The following is a 17,019-nucleotide window of genomic DNA, read 5'->3' on the forward strand; positions in this document are numbered from 1 at the left end:
TAAGTGCAAAGAATAAAGCTATAGTTTATTAATTAATGCACATAACTCCTGGGAGTGAGTCTGCCATGGGGCTCTGCCCATATGTTCCCCCTTCCCCTGTGACACCTGAAGAGTCATCACTGGAGCGGTGTTTGTCAGTCCGGTGAGAAACGGTCAGCTCTTGCTGCTGCTGCCCTTGATGTGGTAAGTCAGTGAGCAGCGCTCCCCTCCCCTGCCTCCGCTTTTTGCTTCTGGAATACAATTCAGTTCGGGTATTTGAGAGGAAAACCCAACAGCCCCAGCTCTTTCCCTGGAAAATAGAGGCACACACCACCAATGGAACACCAGGTTTTCAGTCAGCTCCAGACTGCATAGAAAGCAGCATCCAGCAAAATGAGGATAAAAACTAGGGCCTCTAAAAACTCCAAACACTGGAAAGATTGAGCTAACGTGAAACAGACTCCAGCCTGGACAGTGATACAAGCAGGAGTTCACTCACTTAAGCTGCCTCTCAGCAACACAAGCGGCCCAAGCCAAACAGACCCCGTTGGAAAATCCTGTTTATCCAACAGCGCGCCAGAAAGCAGCGTGAAGTGGAGGCGGAGGAGATGTCATACCAGCAGACTCTGCTGTGGAGGACAGGCGACATCAGCAGCGCCACACCGCCCTACACCTGCGTGCTCCAGCATCTGCCCACCGCCTCCCTCACGCCTTCGCTCCCCACGGATCACCCGCAGCCCGGTTCCCCTGTCAGCCCGGTTCCCCTGTCAGCCCGGTTCCCCTCAACCCGTTCCCCCCTCAGCCCATTCCTGCCGGCGGGCGCCGCGCATGCGTACTGAAGCTGGCCGCGCTCTGATGACGTCACCACCGGAAGCGCCGACCTGTCATCTCCGGCCGGCGCTTCCGCCATCTCCCGGTACCGACGCCGGTGCCGACGTCGGCCATGAGCAAGCGAAAGGCTCCTCAGGAGAGCCCCAACGAGGGCATCACCGACTTTCTTACCGGTAGGGAGGGGCTGGGCGGGCGGTGGGAGGGCCCGCGGGCCGGCCGGCCGCTCTCTCACCGCGGTTCTCCCCTCAGAGCTGGCTAATTACGAGCGCAACGTGAACCGGGCCATTCACAAGTACAACGCGTACAGGTACCGCCTCTCCCCCTCCCCGCTCCCCCGCCGCTACGCGTGGGTGCTGACGGGCCCCTGTTCTGCAGGAAAGCAGCTTCGGTTATTTCCCGGTATCCCAGCAAGATCCGGAGCGGGGCCGAGGCCAAGAAGCTGGTAAAGTGTTCGTGGCCGCCTCAGCGGTGGGGGGTGTGGGGGGGAGAGTGTCCGTGGGGTAGCTGGAGGGAGCGGGGGGCTACCGGGGAGCGTGGGAGTAGGGGGAGGCTGATCCCGCCTGTGCCAGCTCCTCTGCCCGTGGGCGAGGCAGGTGCTCGGGGACCGGGATGCGGTGTGGCTGCTGGGGGGGTCCTTGGTGGAGCTGGGGGCTCCAGCTGAGGCTCTGCCGTACGAGGGTTCTGCTGCGGCAGGGTTCCCCTTTCCTCTGTTACCGCTTCTCTAAGTTCAAGGAACTTGAGCAAAGCCCACCTTGTTCAGAATTACTGCTTTGGGGGAGCCTTTAATGTAGCCCTTGAATTACAGCGTTTATGCTGCTTGCGGTGTGCCCTTGAATTCTTGTGCTCCCTTGTGGTCCAACATTTTGTTGTGGTCTCGGTGGCCTCATAGTTCTTTCTGGACTCTAAATTCTGTGCAGCTTCCCTTTTTTTCCAGTGATCTGAAGTTAAGTTGTCTCCCCTTCCCCCCAATATTTAGGATGGAGTAGGTGCTAAAATAGCTGAGAAGATAGATGAGTTCTTATCCACTGGAAAACTACGCAAATTGGAAAAGGTGGGTTTCTCTCCTTTGTGCTCTATTTCTCAATAGTAGCTTTTCTTTGTAACCTGCAAAGTAACCTGCTTGCTTTGTGCAATTTCTGTTATTGTCCCTGGAGAGACTGATGTCAAGCTTAAGAATGGTGGTCATGGAGCCTATGGCGAGTAGAAAGCAGGGAACAAGAAGCTTAACCAAAGCCTCAAATCTGTCTATTTATGAAGATATTTTGGGTTATATAACCAGCATGTGAACGTCTTCTGTGAGAAGTGGAATTCTGACTCTGGAAGGCTGTGCAGTTTTGTGGTTTAGCTGTGCTGTTCACCTTAGCATGGGTAGTTAGGCAGTTGTCAGGCTTGGTACATACAGCATTATTGTGATACATGGTACTATCCTTGGTACTGTTTTGCATTGATTTATAGTGAGCCTCCAAAGCAGAGTCTGACTAAGCTGTTTTATCTTCTCAGGTTTTCTTTGTTTATTGCAAATGGAATAAAGAAGGGTTTGGTTTGTGTTGTTTTGTTTTTGCAGATTCGACAAGATGATACAAGTGCATCTATCAATTTCTTGACACGAGTTACTGGCATTGGGTAAGGTTTTTTTGTTTGGTTGGTTTGGGTTTTTTTTTTCCTGCTCCTGTTTATTTGGTGGAGTTAGGAACAGAATTTGGGTAATTGCAAATAATGAAGAGAATGAGTTTGAGCTCATGCTGTAGTGCCCATGCTGAGACACCTCAGTTGTGATGACACAATTGGCTGAAAAGAAAGGGCATGGAATCGTCAGGTAGAGGAGTGGAAGTGGGAAGCTCCTGTGTGCAAACTGAGAGGTGAAGGAGAGAGGAGCTGACCAAGAATAGAACCATGAAAGACTGAGAAGAGTGGAAGTGAGAAGTCTCTTTGGGACCTTTGGTGGGAATTTGGGCCCAGGGACAATGGTGCTCTGTCGTGTGTTTGTAAAAGGAGTGGAGCCCTGAGACAGGCAACAAAACAAAAACCAAGCAAACAAAACCCCCAAAAAAGCATCAGGGCTCTTGTGCAACGTTTGAAACACTTGAGGTTGAGGGTAGGGAATGCGATCATTCTCAAGTAATTCTGAGAGAAAATGTGCTCAAAGTTTGAGGATATACTGGGTTTTCAGAATGCCTTGGAGAAATTGGAATGGGATGCAGAAGGAGAAGCTTGGGTCCTGTTCTGTCTCAGGACAGTGGAAGTTGCCTCTCTTGGTCTGGAATCCAGCAAGAGATGCTGGGAAGGGTAAGAAAGGAAGTAAAGGGCAGGTCAAGATCTCACAATTCTATTGTAATGTAAGAGTTTTATTGAGGAAGTGGATTCAAAGTATTTAAGGTGGTGGAGCTGTAACCATGGGATTCCAGACTAGTTGGAGAGTAGTTCCCCAGAAGGGACTATGCTTTCAGGCAGGCGGTTCTCAGCGTTTTGAGATATTGGATAGGTATCTGGGTATAACATTACCTGAATGCCTGTGTCTCAGTTGAACCATTGTTCTTTCCCTGCAGAGTCAAGCAGATTAATCAAATGACAAACCCTTAGAGGGGAGAAAGGTTCAGCCATTTACTTGAGTGCTGTGCTTAAGTCAAACTCTCTAGCCGAACTGGAGCTGGGACTACTTTGCTGTACTGTAGGTTGCAAACTGGAGCCTTGTTGCGTTTTTTGAAGTGCTAGTCTAAAGACACTTTGTGTTGCTGTTGCCTTAAGCTGGTTCAGAGACTGATTGTGGTTAAAGTAGTTCTTACTATACATTCAAAAGTATTGTCTAAAGCAATATTGTGTATCTGGTGAGATTTTGTTTATTTTTTACAATTGTATATCACTATATACTTGTATCAATGCTAAAAATGTGCAGGCCAAGCCTTGGATAGCCATCTCTGCTGATTGAAAGTACAAACTGAAAATGCATATGCTGAAAAGAGGGTAAGCATCAGAAGTGACTTCAGTCTTGGCCTTGAAGAACCTAGGCAGTTACAGTGAATTCTGATTCTTGCTGTTCCTGATGGCAGATTGCCTTGTCTCTTTGCAGTCCTGCTGCTGCTAGGAAGTTTGTTGAAGAAGGAATCAAGACTTTAGAAGGTAAGTGCAACTTTTGGTCCTCGGTTCACGCTCCAGTAATGTGTTTTTCTGTCAAGCTGCCTCTTCCACAGTGTACTGTGATAGCAGATACGCCCTAGGCTTTGAGGGAAGTGTGTAAGATGCTAAAGTTAGTGGACAAGCTAAAGGCATTACATACATATCCAAAGTAAAGTACTTACAGATGACATGGAAAATAACAAGGATTTTGGCTTTGAGGTGAATGGTCTATTGAAGTCTTTTATCAGGAAGTGCTCTATGCGTTTGTACTCATCCTACCAGCTGTCAGTTTAAAATCTCTTCCTTTGTGTTTGAGGTTGCTGTTTTCCTGTTAGGTATTGTTTGCATGCATCATCTTTGCAGTGGTGGAAACTTACTGTAAGATTTTTAGTCCTCAAGTAACTTTTTTTTGTTGTTTTTCTTAATTCTTCTAGATCTAAGAAAAAATGAGCACAAGCTGACCCATCATCAGCGAATTGGGTTGAAGTAAGCTTTCTTGGGTGCAAGTGCTTGGTTTTCTAATGACTTCTTCAGACACCAGGATGTAACGTAAGGTTACGCAGGCCAAGTAAGGTTCTGTTGTCTCTGTGTGCTCTACGTGCTTTTCAGCAGTTGTTCGGAGCTTTTGTTTCACTGGGGTTGAAATTCAGTAGGCTTAGTCTCCATCCAGAAGGAAATTAATTTCAAGTTACTTTTTCAATTAGCTCATGGAGAATCACTTTAGCAAGGTTGCAATGATGCTTCTTGGGAATCTGCATAAAAGTGGCCCAGGCTATTTTTTGTTACGTGTTGTGAGCCAGGTAAGACCTTTGCATGTCTGAACTTGAGAATGCCATGCAGAATGTCTGTCTGTCCCTCAGTTCTTACCAGCTTGAATGCTCCTTGTTGAGTGGCTGTTCCAGTGTGCTAGTTCTGGAACAACCATAGCTGTGTTTGCAGGAAGCTGCAACTGAACCAAATAAATCCCTATATCTGAGTTGGTTCTGTGTGGGGCCAGCTCTAGCGTTTTCACATCGGTGGCAGAGATGCAGAATACGTGATCTGGACAAACTGCTTGCAAGTGAGTGAGAAGGGTTACACAATGATTGTCGCCTTCCCACTGCTCATCTGAGCCAGCCCCATACCCAGTGTGCATCCCTGCCTTTATATGTGTGAGCATTCAAGGGAAAACCTTTCGCTGTTAAGTGAGTAATAGAAAACTCACCTGACCTATCCATGCTGCTAGTGCACACGTTGTCCTTGGGTCTGCTTCCAGCATTGTGCTCAGATGTTGTTTCAGAACCTCCAGTAAGTGGTGAGCTGAAAGAATGGTTTCAGTGCTCCATGGTGGTCTTTTTGTCCCCAGTTTACTGCAACTCTCAGGAGGGGGCGAGTTCCATATCCAGAAGCTCTGTCTGCAAATCTTGGGACTGGGATGGTTCAGGGAATGTGTGGCTCTGAGGCTGCAGTATGGCTGCCAGTGCTTGCTGTCAATAGTTCTGGTGCTGGAGGGGTAAAGAATGTGCCTGCTGGTCAGGTGTATCATTGTTTCAGCTGGCCTTTTTTTCTCCACAGTCAAGCAGCATGCTTGCAGTCTGTTTTTTACAGCTGCATGCAAAGATACCAGGAGCTGCATTTGACTTGTGAGCTTCCATTTAGCTCTTTCCAGCATAGATCACCTCTGACCATGTGTGAGGGACCTGTTCCTCCTGCTTGCTGGTGGACTGAGTTTTGTCAGGAACCTTTTGTATTTTCAGAGGGCTATATAAATACAAACTAATTGGTTATACAGTAATATCACTCACACCTCATAGCAGCTCTTCATATACAGTGGAAATAATAAGCAATGAAACCATCTTCCAAGCATTGTCAAACTTGCGATTGTGAGATTTTACTGTCTCTTGGCAAGATGTTTTCTAAGATGTTTGGCGAGAATGGGGAGCTTTTTGTGATGTGACAGTAATAGAATTTGTATTCTTTCCTCTGATACACATTTAATTGACTAAAATTTTAAGATGCTACCTTTGCCACTCTTTCAGACGCTTATTTTTATATATGCAGATACTTTGAAGATTTTGAGAAAAGAATCCCAAGGGAAGAAATGCTGCAAATGCAGGTAAGAATGTCTTTATCAATAATGTGAGGCGCTGGTGGCCAATGAATGACTGATGTCTCTAAACACACATCTTTCCTTTTTACATAGGAAATTGTGCTGAAAGAGGTAAAGAAGCTGGACCCAAACTATATTGCTACAGTCTGTGGCAGTTTTAGACGAGGTTGGTACTCTGTGATCTTGCAATCCTTACTTTGGGCTAATAAGCAAGACTCAGTACCGTATATGTTGTTCTTCTAGAGAGAAAGTCTGTGCTGGAACCTGGCTTTTTCCTGTTAGTATTGTCTTGACTGGTTAGTTCAGTGATGAAACACCCGCATAAATCCTTGCTTCTCCACCTTGCCCCACAAAGAGTAGTATATTGTAATGTGTGAATTGTTTGCTTTGGTTTTACGCTAACAACATTTGTGCTTCATTGCTATGGAGTACAGCAAGAAATTCTTTCGGTATTTTCTGAGATATGTGGGGATATAAACTTTTACTTGATGGAAGAACAAGGTTCTCTTAACTTTAAGATTATTTTTTTGCAAGTATCTTGAATAGTAACTGACTATTTTGTACCAGAAAAACATGTTTATAGGAAGAAGTTAGATGGATGTTCACCAATGTTGATGTACTTTGTCATACGCAGAGTGATTTTTCTTTGCTTCTTACTTGCCTAGGAGCAGAGTCAAGTGGCGATATGGATGTTCTCCTAACCCATCCGAGTTTCACATCTGAATCATCCAAACAGGTGTGTTTCTCTGCTACTGTGGATCGGTACTATGCATTACTTCCACAAGGGTATGTTTAAATTCAGAAGATACATAGTCTCAGGCTTGTCTTGCATCTCTTTGTTACTGTAATAGTGAACTCTTTTTTTTTTTTTTTTTTTTTTTTTTTTTTTTTTTTTTTTTCTTCGATCACAATGTTTATTTTCAGGAGTTACAATCACTTCTCAGGTCCACGTATAATGTTGTGTTCCTCTTGCAGAACTATTTAGTATGTTTACTCTTATCCTTCCATCCCTCCTATTCCCTTCACACATACTCCCCCCCACCCTCACCCCCTCAAATTCATGTGCTTTTACAATGTAAAACTGTAACAGATAGCTGGGTAAAGCAGAGATTATAGGTAGAGAAAGTATCTGTTTATGTAGCCATATCTTTTGGATGAGAAGCAAATGTCCTGCTGCCCTTGTAATCTTTTGGGACTAATTGTGGAGAAGTCTTAATGACAGTTTGTATTTTTTGTGTTGCTTCAATAGTTTCATTGCATAGAAGTTGAAAACTCAAACCAAGAAACTAGTTTTGTCACTTCCAATGAAATCAATCTGACATGGGGATTTCAGTGAAAGTTTTTTTTTTTTTTTTTTTATGTTGCACAGCTGTAATTTTCTTAGCTTTTTCTCAGAATTATTATCTTTTTTCCCCCTCTAGGTCAAATTTAATGTACAATAATACATATAATTATAGTGACATCCCATACTTATGTGGGCCATTGTCTGGTAAACAGGTAGAATATTCTTGTTATTTGTGAAATAATTTATTCTTCTGTGCTGTCACTGTTCCTAGTCAAAACTTCTGCATCAAGTTGTAGAACAACTGGAAAAAGTCCACTTTGTCACAGATGTGCTGTCTAAAGGTGACACCAAGTTCATGGTAAGGCTTTTTTGGTGGTGAAGGATGTTGGGGGGGATTACCTTTCCTGACATAAGCTAGGATATATACAAGATACTTTATTTGGACTGTTGGAGTTGTGATTTTTTTAATTTTTTTTTTAAAATTCCCTCCTTTACCCCCATAAAAACTTTCTGCAGTTAACTCTTAGTGAATCTTTCATGGTAAGATTTCAGTATTAGAAAATCTACAGGTATTTATGTAGTTCTGAACCCCACTGACATAACACAATGCCAGTTGTGTCACTGTTTTGCTTGATGTTTCCCTAGAACCTTAGCAGAACCTCACTTCAGTTGCAGCAGTGACCACTTTTGTAACTCTGTCCTCAAGATCTTGGAAATGCTATCTTTGATCTCAGGCCTATGTTTACCTTGTTTTGTCTAATACATAGTATACTTTTATCTCCTTTTTTGTCAATTTTGTGGCAGAGCAGATTTAATGGATAAGCTGCTAGACTCAGGATATAATAGGGAATATGTGGGATGCCTGAAGAAAGTAATGAATTACAAGGAACATTCATTTTGTTAGGTCCCTCGCTCACAGCAAGACTGGTTTTTTTTTCTTAAACGTGGATTAGGTGTTATCTTGCTTCACTTAGTTTTCTTTACAGGCCACAGGCATCCTGGTCTTACAGGCTGGTTAAAAGTTAATTCTAACAGAGAAGTATAGACCCATAAGCAATACTGAGTGGAAATGAGGACTGGTTAGTTCCTGTCAGTCACTCATACTGGCTTTATGGAATTCCTTCAAAGCTCAGAGGAGTGGTCCTGCAGGAAGGTTCACCAAAGGTCCATGATTTACAAATTTCTAATTAAAAATCAAGATACCATTATATTCAGCTAATCTTTTGGAAGGCATAAATATATTTAAATATATGATACTACAGTTAAAGATACTTGCTTTCTCAAGGTGAAAGGGGCTGTTGGAGCACTTGATTATTTTATATTTTTGTTTCTTGGTCTGGCTTTGCTTAAAATAAGAGCTAAAAGAACTCCGAGCATTTGTCTTCAGTTTAGTTTGTGTTGCATTCTCAGAGGGAATGTAACTTGATGGCTTTTTGAAGGTGGGCTTGATCTTTAGGAGGAATAAGTGAAAGTCGCTCTTGTTCTTGCCAAATGGTTTAAGTGTGAATACTGTGTGGGTTTAAAGCTAAATGTACATTTGTGAGCCAAAAGCAGACACAGTCTGCATTTGCAGTTTGCATTCGCAGTTTGACAAGCTTATTATAGTGACCATTTGCTCTGTATAATCCTGTCAGTCTTAAATAGTTGTGGAATAGCTCTTGTCTTCAAAGTGGAAGCTAAGAAAGGAATGTTGTAAAAAGGGAAATATGACTGCAGCTGAGAATCTGAGAAAAGTAAGTCTCAGTAAGGAGGCAGACAACATAACTTTTAAAAGCATAAGCAATGTTAAGCTTTCAAAACAAACCTAAGAGTAGAAGTCTCAGCATGAAGTTGCAATTGGTGAAACAGTTTAGTATGTGAACATCTCTCATCATTCCTTATGGTTCATATCCCTTCCCCCTACTGTGTTGTCATTTAAGGTGATTATAGACTAGGGAAAAAAAGAAAAGGCTGACAGGTGAATTGCGTGAAGATTACAAAGCAGTTTGAAATGAAAAGCGACAGAGGATTTCTCAAGAAAAATCCTTTATTTTTTAATATTTCTATTAGCTTGAACTCCATCTACATTTTCCTTAACCTGCTGATGTTTGTGCATGCTCAAGAGCCTAATAATAATCAAGGCAGAGGAATGGGAAATGAGAAGTCCTTTGATCCTTCCTGCTGTAATAAAAACTTAAGAAGCAGTTATGCTACACTCAACTACGGTTCTCTTAGCAGTGTAAAATAGTGATTTGCAGTACTATGACATCCAACTGTTCTAGTAAAATATTTAATCGCTTCAGTGGGAATTTAACTTTGCTCTCCAGGATGGCTGAGGATTGTTTAGAGGTTGTTTAGGGGTGGAGAGGTGAAGATCGATGTCAAATCTGTTTCATTTAATTTTGAAATTCTTGCTTTCCTTACTTCCTCACAGGGTGTCTGTCAGCTGCCAGATAAAGAAGATGGAACAGCCTATCCACATAGGAGAATTGATATCCGGTACACACACATTAAAAAACCCCCCTACTTTAGCTGTCTGCTGCATAGTAGGCATTTGCATCAAGTTCTGCATTCAAATCTCTACTTCCACATTCAGAACGTGGCATTTATTAGGTTTCTAATTCCTTTGCAGTATGGAAGCCACTGTAAAACTGCTGGTATCTGCAACAGGTTATTAGCAAGAATGCTGTATTTTAAATCATGACTTTGTATTCAGTTTTAGAGTTGTGACCTACTTTATCATACTGCTTTGGCATTAATTCTTGGCAGGAGTGCAAGCACTGGAACCATGTAGTGACTGAACACCAGTAACTTCTGGGTCAGGGTAGATGTGCTGAACCTTTCTTTGATATGCAGTTTCATTTCATTCTTGCATCTGGCTTGTGGGAAAATCAGACACAGAGCTGCAGAATGTGTGCATGTAAATAGGAAGCAAACCTAGAACAGTGTCTGGCTGAATTCCAAATGGCTTGTAACTGTTTTGTTAATATATTTGTTCTAAATCTGTACTTTTCTTCCACTTTTATTCTAGGCTTATCCCTAAAGATCAGTATTACTGTGGTGTACTGTATTTCACGGGAAGTGACATATTCAACAAGAACATGAGAGCTCATGCTCTGGAAATGGGCTTCACGATCAATGAGTATACAATCCGTCCCTTGGGTGTCACTGGTCAGTCTGGGCCTTTGCACAGAGTATTCTTTATAGTTACTTGCTTTGTGCAATCTTCTTAAATTGGCTTCTCAGTGTATTGGGAATGCTTCTGATAAATACTGTAGTTCATGCAATTTTTCAGTGTCCTTTGTGGTATTGGGACACCATTAGAGCAGGAAGAGGCAGCCTGCTTATGTATAGGCAGTGCTGTGGCACAAAGTTACCTCTCTGGGCCACCTAATCTACTTAAAGTCTTACTGACCTAAAGATTGCTTTTTCAGTGCCATGCACAGCACATATGTGGTTTCCCACTCTTTTAACAAGATATGTCATGTCTGTCAGTTGTTTTGTTTTGGAGGGGGGCTGTCTATATACACATATATATATATACACACACACACATACATACACACACAAATATAAATATATTTAACGGCATAACCACATGGCCCCGAAGTTAATTCATTACCTGATTTCCTTTGACACTAATGAGAATCAGTACCTAAATACTGTATTAAAAGGTCTGTGGGGGGTGTTTTGTTTTGGTTTTTTTAAGTCTGTTTTACATATAGCATTTTTGTCTTAATCTTGCAATGCATTTGGCATTTCAGGATTGTACAGACCTTCCACCTTTCAAATAGCATCTGTAATTTGCTTGCAGGAGTTGCCGGGGAAGCCCTACCAGTAGAATGTGAAAAAGACATCTTTGACTATATCCAGTGGAAATACCGAGAGCCAAAGGATCGGAGTGAATAACTGCTTGTCTAGGTTTGTAACCTAGAGAGATGTTTTCATAGCTTCTTACGAACACACAAAATGCCTGTTCTTTCTTTGGATGTTATTGCAAAAAGTGTACATTACTGATATTTAAAGCAAGTCCATGGCACTAGCACAGAATGTGAAGATTAAATCCTGTAATATCTCATTTTGATCTCTCTCTGTTCCTACTCCCCTTCCCGCTTAAAGCCGATTAAAACACTGTGCTTAAGTGAATGGGCTGCGATACTAGAAAAACCTGTGGGGAAGGTAGTGTTGCAGCCAGACCCCTTAGAGAATGCATATTGTCTTTTGCTTTGGGATTTAGTAAAAAACTATCAGACAATAAATCGCAGGTTTCTATTTAACCCCTGAGAAGCAGAAAGTTCTGATGTAAAGGCAAAATGTTTCATCTTACTAAATTTCTTGCGGCTTGGTTTCAAGTTGGTGGCTGTCAATCAAAATTAACGCTGGTTCTTTGGAGTTGCTGGCAAGTCTTGCTAAGCAATATTAGCCTTTTATGAAAGGTCATGTGCTTTGATTTGATAATTTGACAACACCTGAGTTTTTTTCTAATAACTTTAGCAGCACTTAGGCTGTGATCATTGTTAGAAAAGGCTGGATATTTCAAACTGAACAGGCCTTCTTAGCTTGTTTCTTGTAGTTTTGCAAAAGACAATCAGGGTTCTGATGCTTCTGTGTTTTAATATCATATACACAGGCATACTCTGTGCAAACATCACTAACTTTAATATCTAAAACCTGGGATGTTCTTGGAGGAAATAACTTTTTTTGCTGCTTACTTTGTTGAGGTTGGAAGATTTGGAAGTAAAACCATTGCTTTCGTGTAGTTGTTGCAAATTGTCTCATTAAGTAATATGTATGATTTTGTTTTTCTCTTTTTTTTTTTTTTTTTTTAATGCAGTTTGAGTAATTATGTCTGTAGAGCATCTTGGAATGCTTGAATGAACGTTTTGCTAATACAAGCTGCCGGCATAAATTGCTTGAGTATATAATCTACAGCATCTGTGTGTAGCAGCAGGCACTTTATAAATAACCATAGATCAGATTTGGCCATAGCAGTGAATTAGTACTGGCATTGCACAATTAAGAAAACTTAAATGGTTCTACAACTTCAGTGAGACTGGTTTGTTTCATATATATCAGAAGACTAGAAGAATTGTATTAGGAGAGCATTATTCTTACAGCACTTAAATTGTGCCGTAATTATTATAAGATTATTCTTACAGTGCTTATATCTCAGACTCTGTATGTTTATGTCTCTCTTCAGATGTATATTTGAAGGGGGGTGGGTGGAAAAAAGCACCTAAAAGTCTATTTCCCACCCCCACCGAGTAGATGAAAGCATAAAAAACTTTAAATATTGGTTACACAAAACAATGTATTATGACTCCCCACTAGCCAGCAGACATGTTGAGGCAGGCTTTTTGGAACCCATAAATCAGGCCAAAAAAAGACTGCCCATGTGCTTAGCTGCACAGCTAACTGCTCCAATATTTTTTGTTTAAAAATACATCATGGGAACACCTAAGACTAGTGAGAAACATGAAAGGCAGACACATCTTAAATTCCAGTGCTGAAGTTGCATCTTGGCACATAGTTATAGAATCCAAAGTCATTATTGCTGGTGCTACTGAAATACACTTTTACATGACTATAGAAGAATGAATGTGATGCACAAGCCAGACATAACTAACAATTTTCTGTAGGATTTCCAAGTTCAAAATCAGACAAGGCTGTATATTCAAGCTCTGTGATAACTCGAGCAAATGGGAAAAGGAAATGGGGTATGTGTCTTTGGAAGACCCTTTCTGGTCTCAAAGTGGAATTTTTAAATGATTATTCATGTCTCTGGCTGCTGTCAAAAACCTCCAGCGATGGAGAACCTGAAGTCTGCTGGACCAGTTGCTTTCTTTGCAGCTTTGTTAAACATTACAGGTTATTGTGACAGCAGGTAGAAATGTTTGAGGTGTCTAGACTTTAAAATATTCTTCTGAGTTTTTAAAGAAACTAATCTTCACTTAACTTGCTTGCCTAGGGAGAATGGAAAAGAATCCTGTAGCACTGGGTCAGACTATTGGACACACTACTGCTTATCCAGGGTTATTGACTGAAATAAATGTAAGGTGTTAAGGAGCTTATGTGTTGCAGGCTGGTGTTTCCTTAGTTGCTGCTGTTAGCTTATGGAGGAGGAGACCTGAGTTTGTGGCACAGTGCACAAATAACTAGATTAAAATGCACATCCCTTTCTACTGCTTTGCATTACTAATAACTTTTAGTCTTTTGGCAGGTGCTCAGGTGTGATCGTTGTGCTGCTCTACTGACTAGTGTTTGACAAGATGAACTGAAGCCAAGGTCACAGTGCTGAAAAATTTCTGGATGTCAAGCAATGTCACTGAGAACTAACTGGTTTACAGATTTTGGTCTGGAAATGATGTGCATAGTAAAGCCCAGAAGCACAGCCTGAGGTGCAAAGGCAGCTTTTCTCCCTCTTGACCTATGATAAGCAGTATGAGATCTGCCCTTCTCTTTCTTCAGCCACTCTGTCTTGTCCACAGATTCCTCCTAGCTGCTCTCCTGGTGAGAAATCAATGTTCAACATGCCCTGGCCATGGATTAGTGACCACCTTCCCCAGCCTCATTCTGGCTTTCTCCTTTTATTCAGCCCCACATGTTCTGCTGAAATGATTTAAGAAATCCCGAGCAAATCTTAAGGTTTCCATGTTTTCCCATGTCAGTAACACGGAACGTTCCACCGTTATGCATGCTGGATTGTGGTTTCTTTTAGGCAAGAGCCCTCCCTTGCCAGTTCTGAACAAATTTGTATCTCCTTTGTGGATGTTTCTCTGATCCAGAAACTAATCCTTGTTTACTGGCTAAGCATCTATTACAGGTTTGGCAAGGTATGCAGAGATTTTGTAAACGTGTGGAAATTCCTGATGTGCATAAAAGGATTATTTTCTGCCTCCTTTGCACTAGCTCTGCTGCAGAGTTTGTTTTAAAAGTGGGGTGCTTTTATTTTACTAAATAATGTATCTGCTAATGTCTTCCCTGTAGAGTTTGTTCAGCTGAAACTGGCTGCAAGAACTGCTGTTGTGCCTTTTAAAACCAGAAGGATGTGTGCCTGTGTAGAGATTGTTCTTACACAGTTGCGTCTGTCTTTGTTCTCTGTCTCTGATTAGAGTGCAGTTGCATATTCTGGAAAACTCCTTGGAAGTTCTCCAGAATGTTTTTTGTATGTACCCATTTCTTCAGTTGGGTAAGCAGGTGCATGAGTGCTTGCAGTTCTTATTTTATGTGCTTAGCTCTTAGTGTAATGGGTTTTATGAGTGGTACAGCAATGCAGATGACCATTTGTAATTGTCAGGAGCTCCAGAGAGCTTTATGTTGCCCAAAGACAGCAATGGCAAAAAGCATTCCAATTGTTTCTTTTCATCTAAGAACATCATTATACATTAACTAGATTACTGTTACAAGAATTGTGCAGTTATCCCATTCCTCATAACTGAGCCTAAAACAAAAGAATCTTGTCCTTGTATGTGACACAATGTGGAGGTTATGTTTGCAGACATAGCCTTTTGCCAGGATGGACCTTGCTCTTATTTACAAAGTAAAGGTAACACCAATACAGAACAGCACTGTGGGTGTACCTCTGATGCTAATTTAGTGTCAGAGGAGACAGCTGAGAGCAAATAGCTACATGTTTCAGAGATGCTGTGAAAGGAAGAGGAGAAATGGCACTGAGCTGCCCCACAATGTAGAGGAAGGGGATGGGAATTCTAGTGAGAGACTGTACAGTCTCTGAATAGTGTTGATACTTCGCCTTGCGGGATGTTTGTCCTGGTACCTTAAGAGAAGAATCAAACTATTGTTCTCTTTCTCTTGATATTCTTAAACATTCAGAGATTTATACCTGCATGAATTTTTAAAGACAGAAAGATCAATTCTTGATGAAGGTCACAGATCCTATTTTTGATGTAAATGTTACTTTTTTTTTTTTTTTTTTTTTTTTTTTTTACGTCAATCCTTGATCCAAAAATGTCGAGTTATGAATAAGTGAAGTCTCTGGGGTTTAGCAGGGGTTTTTTTTTAAAAAAAAACAAAACACCAAACAAACAAAACCCACAAGAACAAACCAAACCCCACCCAATTTAAATAATATATAAAAATGTCTAACATAGGCTTTTAACAGACAACTGTTTAATCTAGCAGCATCAATCCTGCTTCTGAAGACAGACCTCTTCTCTTGGTTAGCCAGCCTTTTCCTGGTTAACAGATTTGACATTTTGAACCAATGTAGGCATTTGCCCGCTCAGAACTGCCTATTGGTCTGCTAGCTCTTTCTTCTGATCTGTTTCTAGTTCTTTGTATCTTATGTATACATAGACACCAGAATGAGAAAGCTGTCTGTCTCCTGAAGTACTCCTGAAGAATACCATTTTCAACTACTGTCTGTAGCTCCTTATCTATGTGTTAAGTGTCCTGGTGAAGCTGAAGCTCGTGCTAAGCTGTTTCCATGTCCGTCCTTCTAAAATATGGCCACATGCTAATGTGGCCATTCTCCTGCTGCACGTGACCCGTGTTCTTTGTTCCTACATATGTTGTAGTACTGTCGGTTGCAGTGTTCCATGTTTTGTCAACTTGCCATACCCAGAAGACCGGTCTGATTAATCAATGCATTTCTACCACTCCTATAGAGTCAATCTGCCCCTTTTTATATGCAAAGCCATCAGCTCTGATTTTATAGCTCCTCTTAAATCATTGTGAAAGCTAATGACTATTCTGGATGTGAGAGGAGGTCCCGTCAAGATTGCATTACTAGTTGTATTTGGGACAGGGATTCTGTTGGGTAACTTCATACTTAACTAGTTTTAAGTAGTAAACTAGTAACTTTGACATATTATAGAGCATCAGCATGGAATGTGTTTCTGCTACCGTATTCGAATACCTTGTAGAAGTATAACACAAATGTATTACAGAATTGCAAGTTTCAAAAGGCAAGACTTTTATACATAGTCAATTTGACTATTGCTAATTATATAATACTTTTGTTGATATGATAATGAGTAGGTCCTCTGTCTGCCTTTATGGGTGCAGAGAGGAGTTTGCATCTGTATTGTCAGACTACTTAACCTGCCTTGAATCATAGGAAGAAAAAAAAGACAGACAGAGGTAATACTGTTTATTTTTATCTGACTTAAGCCTACAGAACAACTACATTTTTACTACTTCTTATATAATTAGTGTTGATCAGTCTTAGTAATGGAAATTATAGGCTGATACTCTTGCTTATCCCTTTATTTTCTTCTGTTTTTCCTAGTGGGAGTTTAATTATTTTCTGGGAATGTTCCCCAGCCCTAATGCATGCAGTGGTATGTAAGGTGACTAGAAGTTAACTTGGTGCTATGTGAAGTCTTCTGATGCCTCATACTAAAAATATATATAGCTGGTGTATTCAGTGTTTTCTTCAATAATCAGTGGGAATAAATGAAGTGAGAATTCCGTGATGAATGTGTAATCCTGTTTGATCGTTATTTATTTATTTTTTTTAAGCTGTAATTTTAAGAGCATCCAGAAGCGGTAACACAAGCTTGCCATGTTTACAAATGTTTCCTAGGCAGCACACAGCATGACACTGATGCATTCTCTACCATCCTCAACAGGTGGTCCAGGCTGCTTCGGCTTGGGACTTGAGGCAGAATTTGCTGGCCTCGCAATCTCTCTCCACAACACTGAATTCTTCTAGGTGGAAGAAAAATGGGTCGTTGACAGTGTTTGTTTTTCTTGACCTATATAAACATACAATGTGACT

General features: G+C 41.3%; 1 protein-coding gene across 2 annotated transcripts; it reads left to right on the plus strand.

Moving 5' to 3' along the window:
• The first annotated feature begins 859 nt into the window (after positions 1 to 859).
• Positions 860 to 16,718, plus strand: POLB (DNA polymerase beta). Of its 2 annotated transcripts, none has more exons than XM_049830975.1 (15): positions 860 to 983; positions 1,060 to 1,117; positions 1,186 to 1,252; positions 1,787 to 1,861; positions 2,375 to 2,433; positions 3,878 to 3,927; positions 4,359 to 4,410; positions 5,965 to 6,019; positions 6,107 to 6,179; positions 6,679 to 6,749; positions 7,570 to 7,656; positions 9,712 to 9,776; positions 10,309 to 10,448; positions 11,092 to 11,198; positions 13,487 to 16,718. In XM_049830975.1, the coding sequence occupies exons 1-14, from the start codon at positions 923 to 925 to the stop codon at positions 11,184 to 11,186; spliced, it is 1,008 nt and encodes a 335-aa protein (XP_049686932.1). In that variant the 5' UTR covers positions 860 to 922; the 3' UTR covers positions 11,187 to 11,198; positions 13,487 to 16,718. The 2 variants fall into 2 exon arrangements, with proteins under 2 accessions (XP_049686932.1, XP_049686931.1); XM_049830974.1 differs by having other exon boundaries at positions 13,498 to 16,718.
• The last annotated feature ends 301 nt before the right edge of the window (positions 16,719 to 17,019 follow it).

The sequence above is a fragment of the Accipiter gentilis genome, chromosome 28 (genome assembly GCF_929443795.1).
Source record: "Accipiter gentilis chromosome 28, bAccGen1.1, whole genome shotgun sequence".
Classification (NCBI taxonomy): domain Eukaryota; kingdom Metazoa; phylum Chordata; class Aves; order Accipitriformes; family Accipitridae; genus Astur; species Astur gentilis.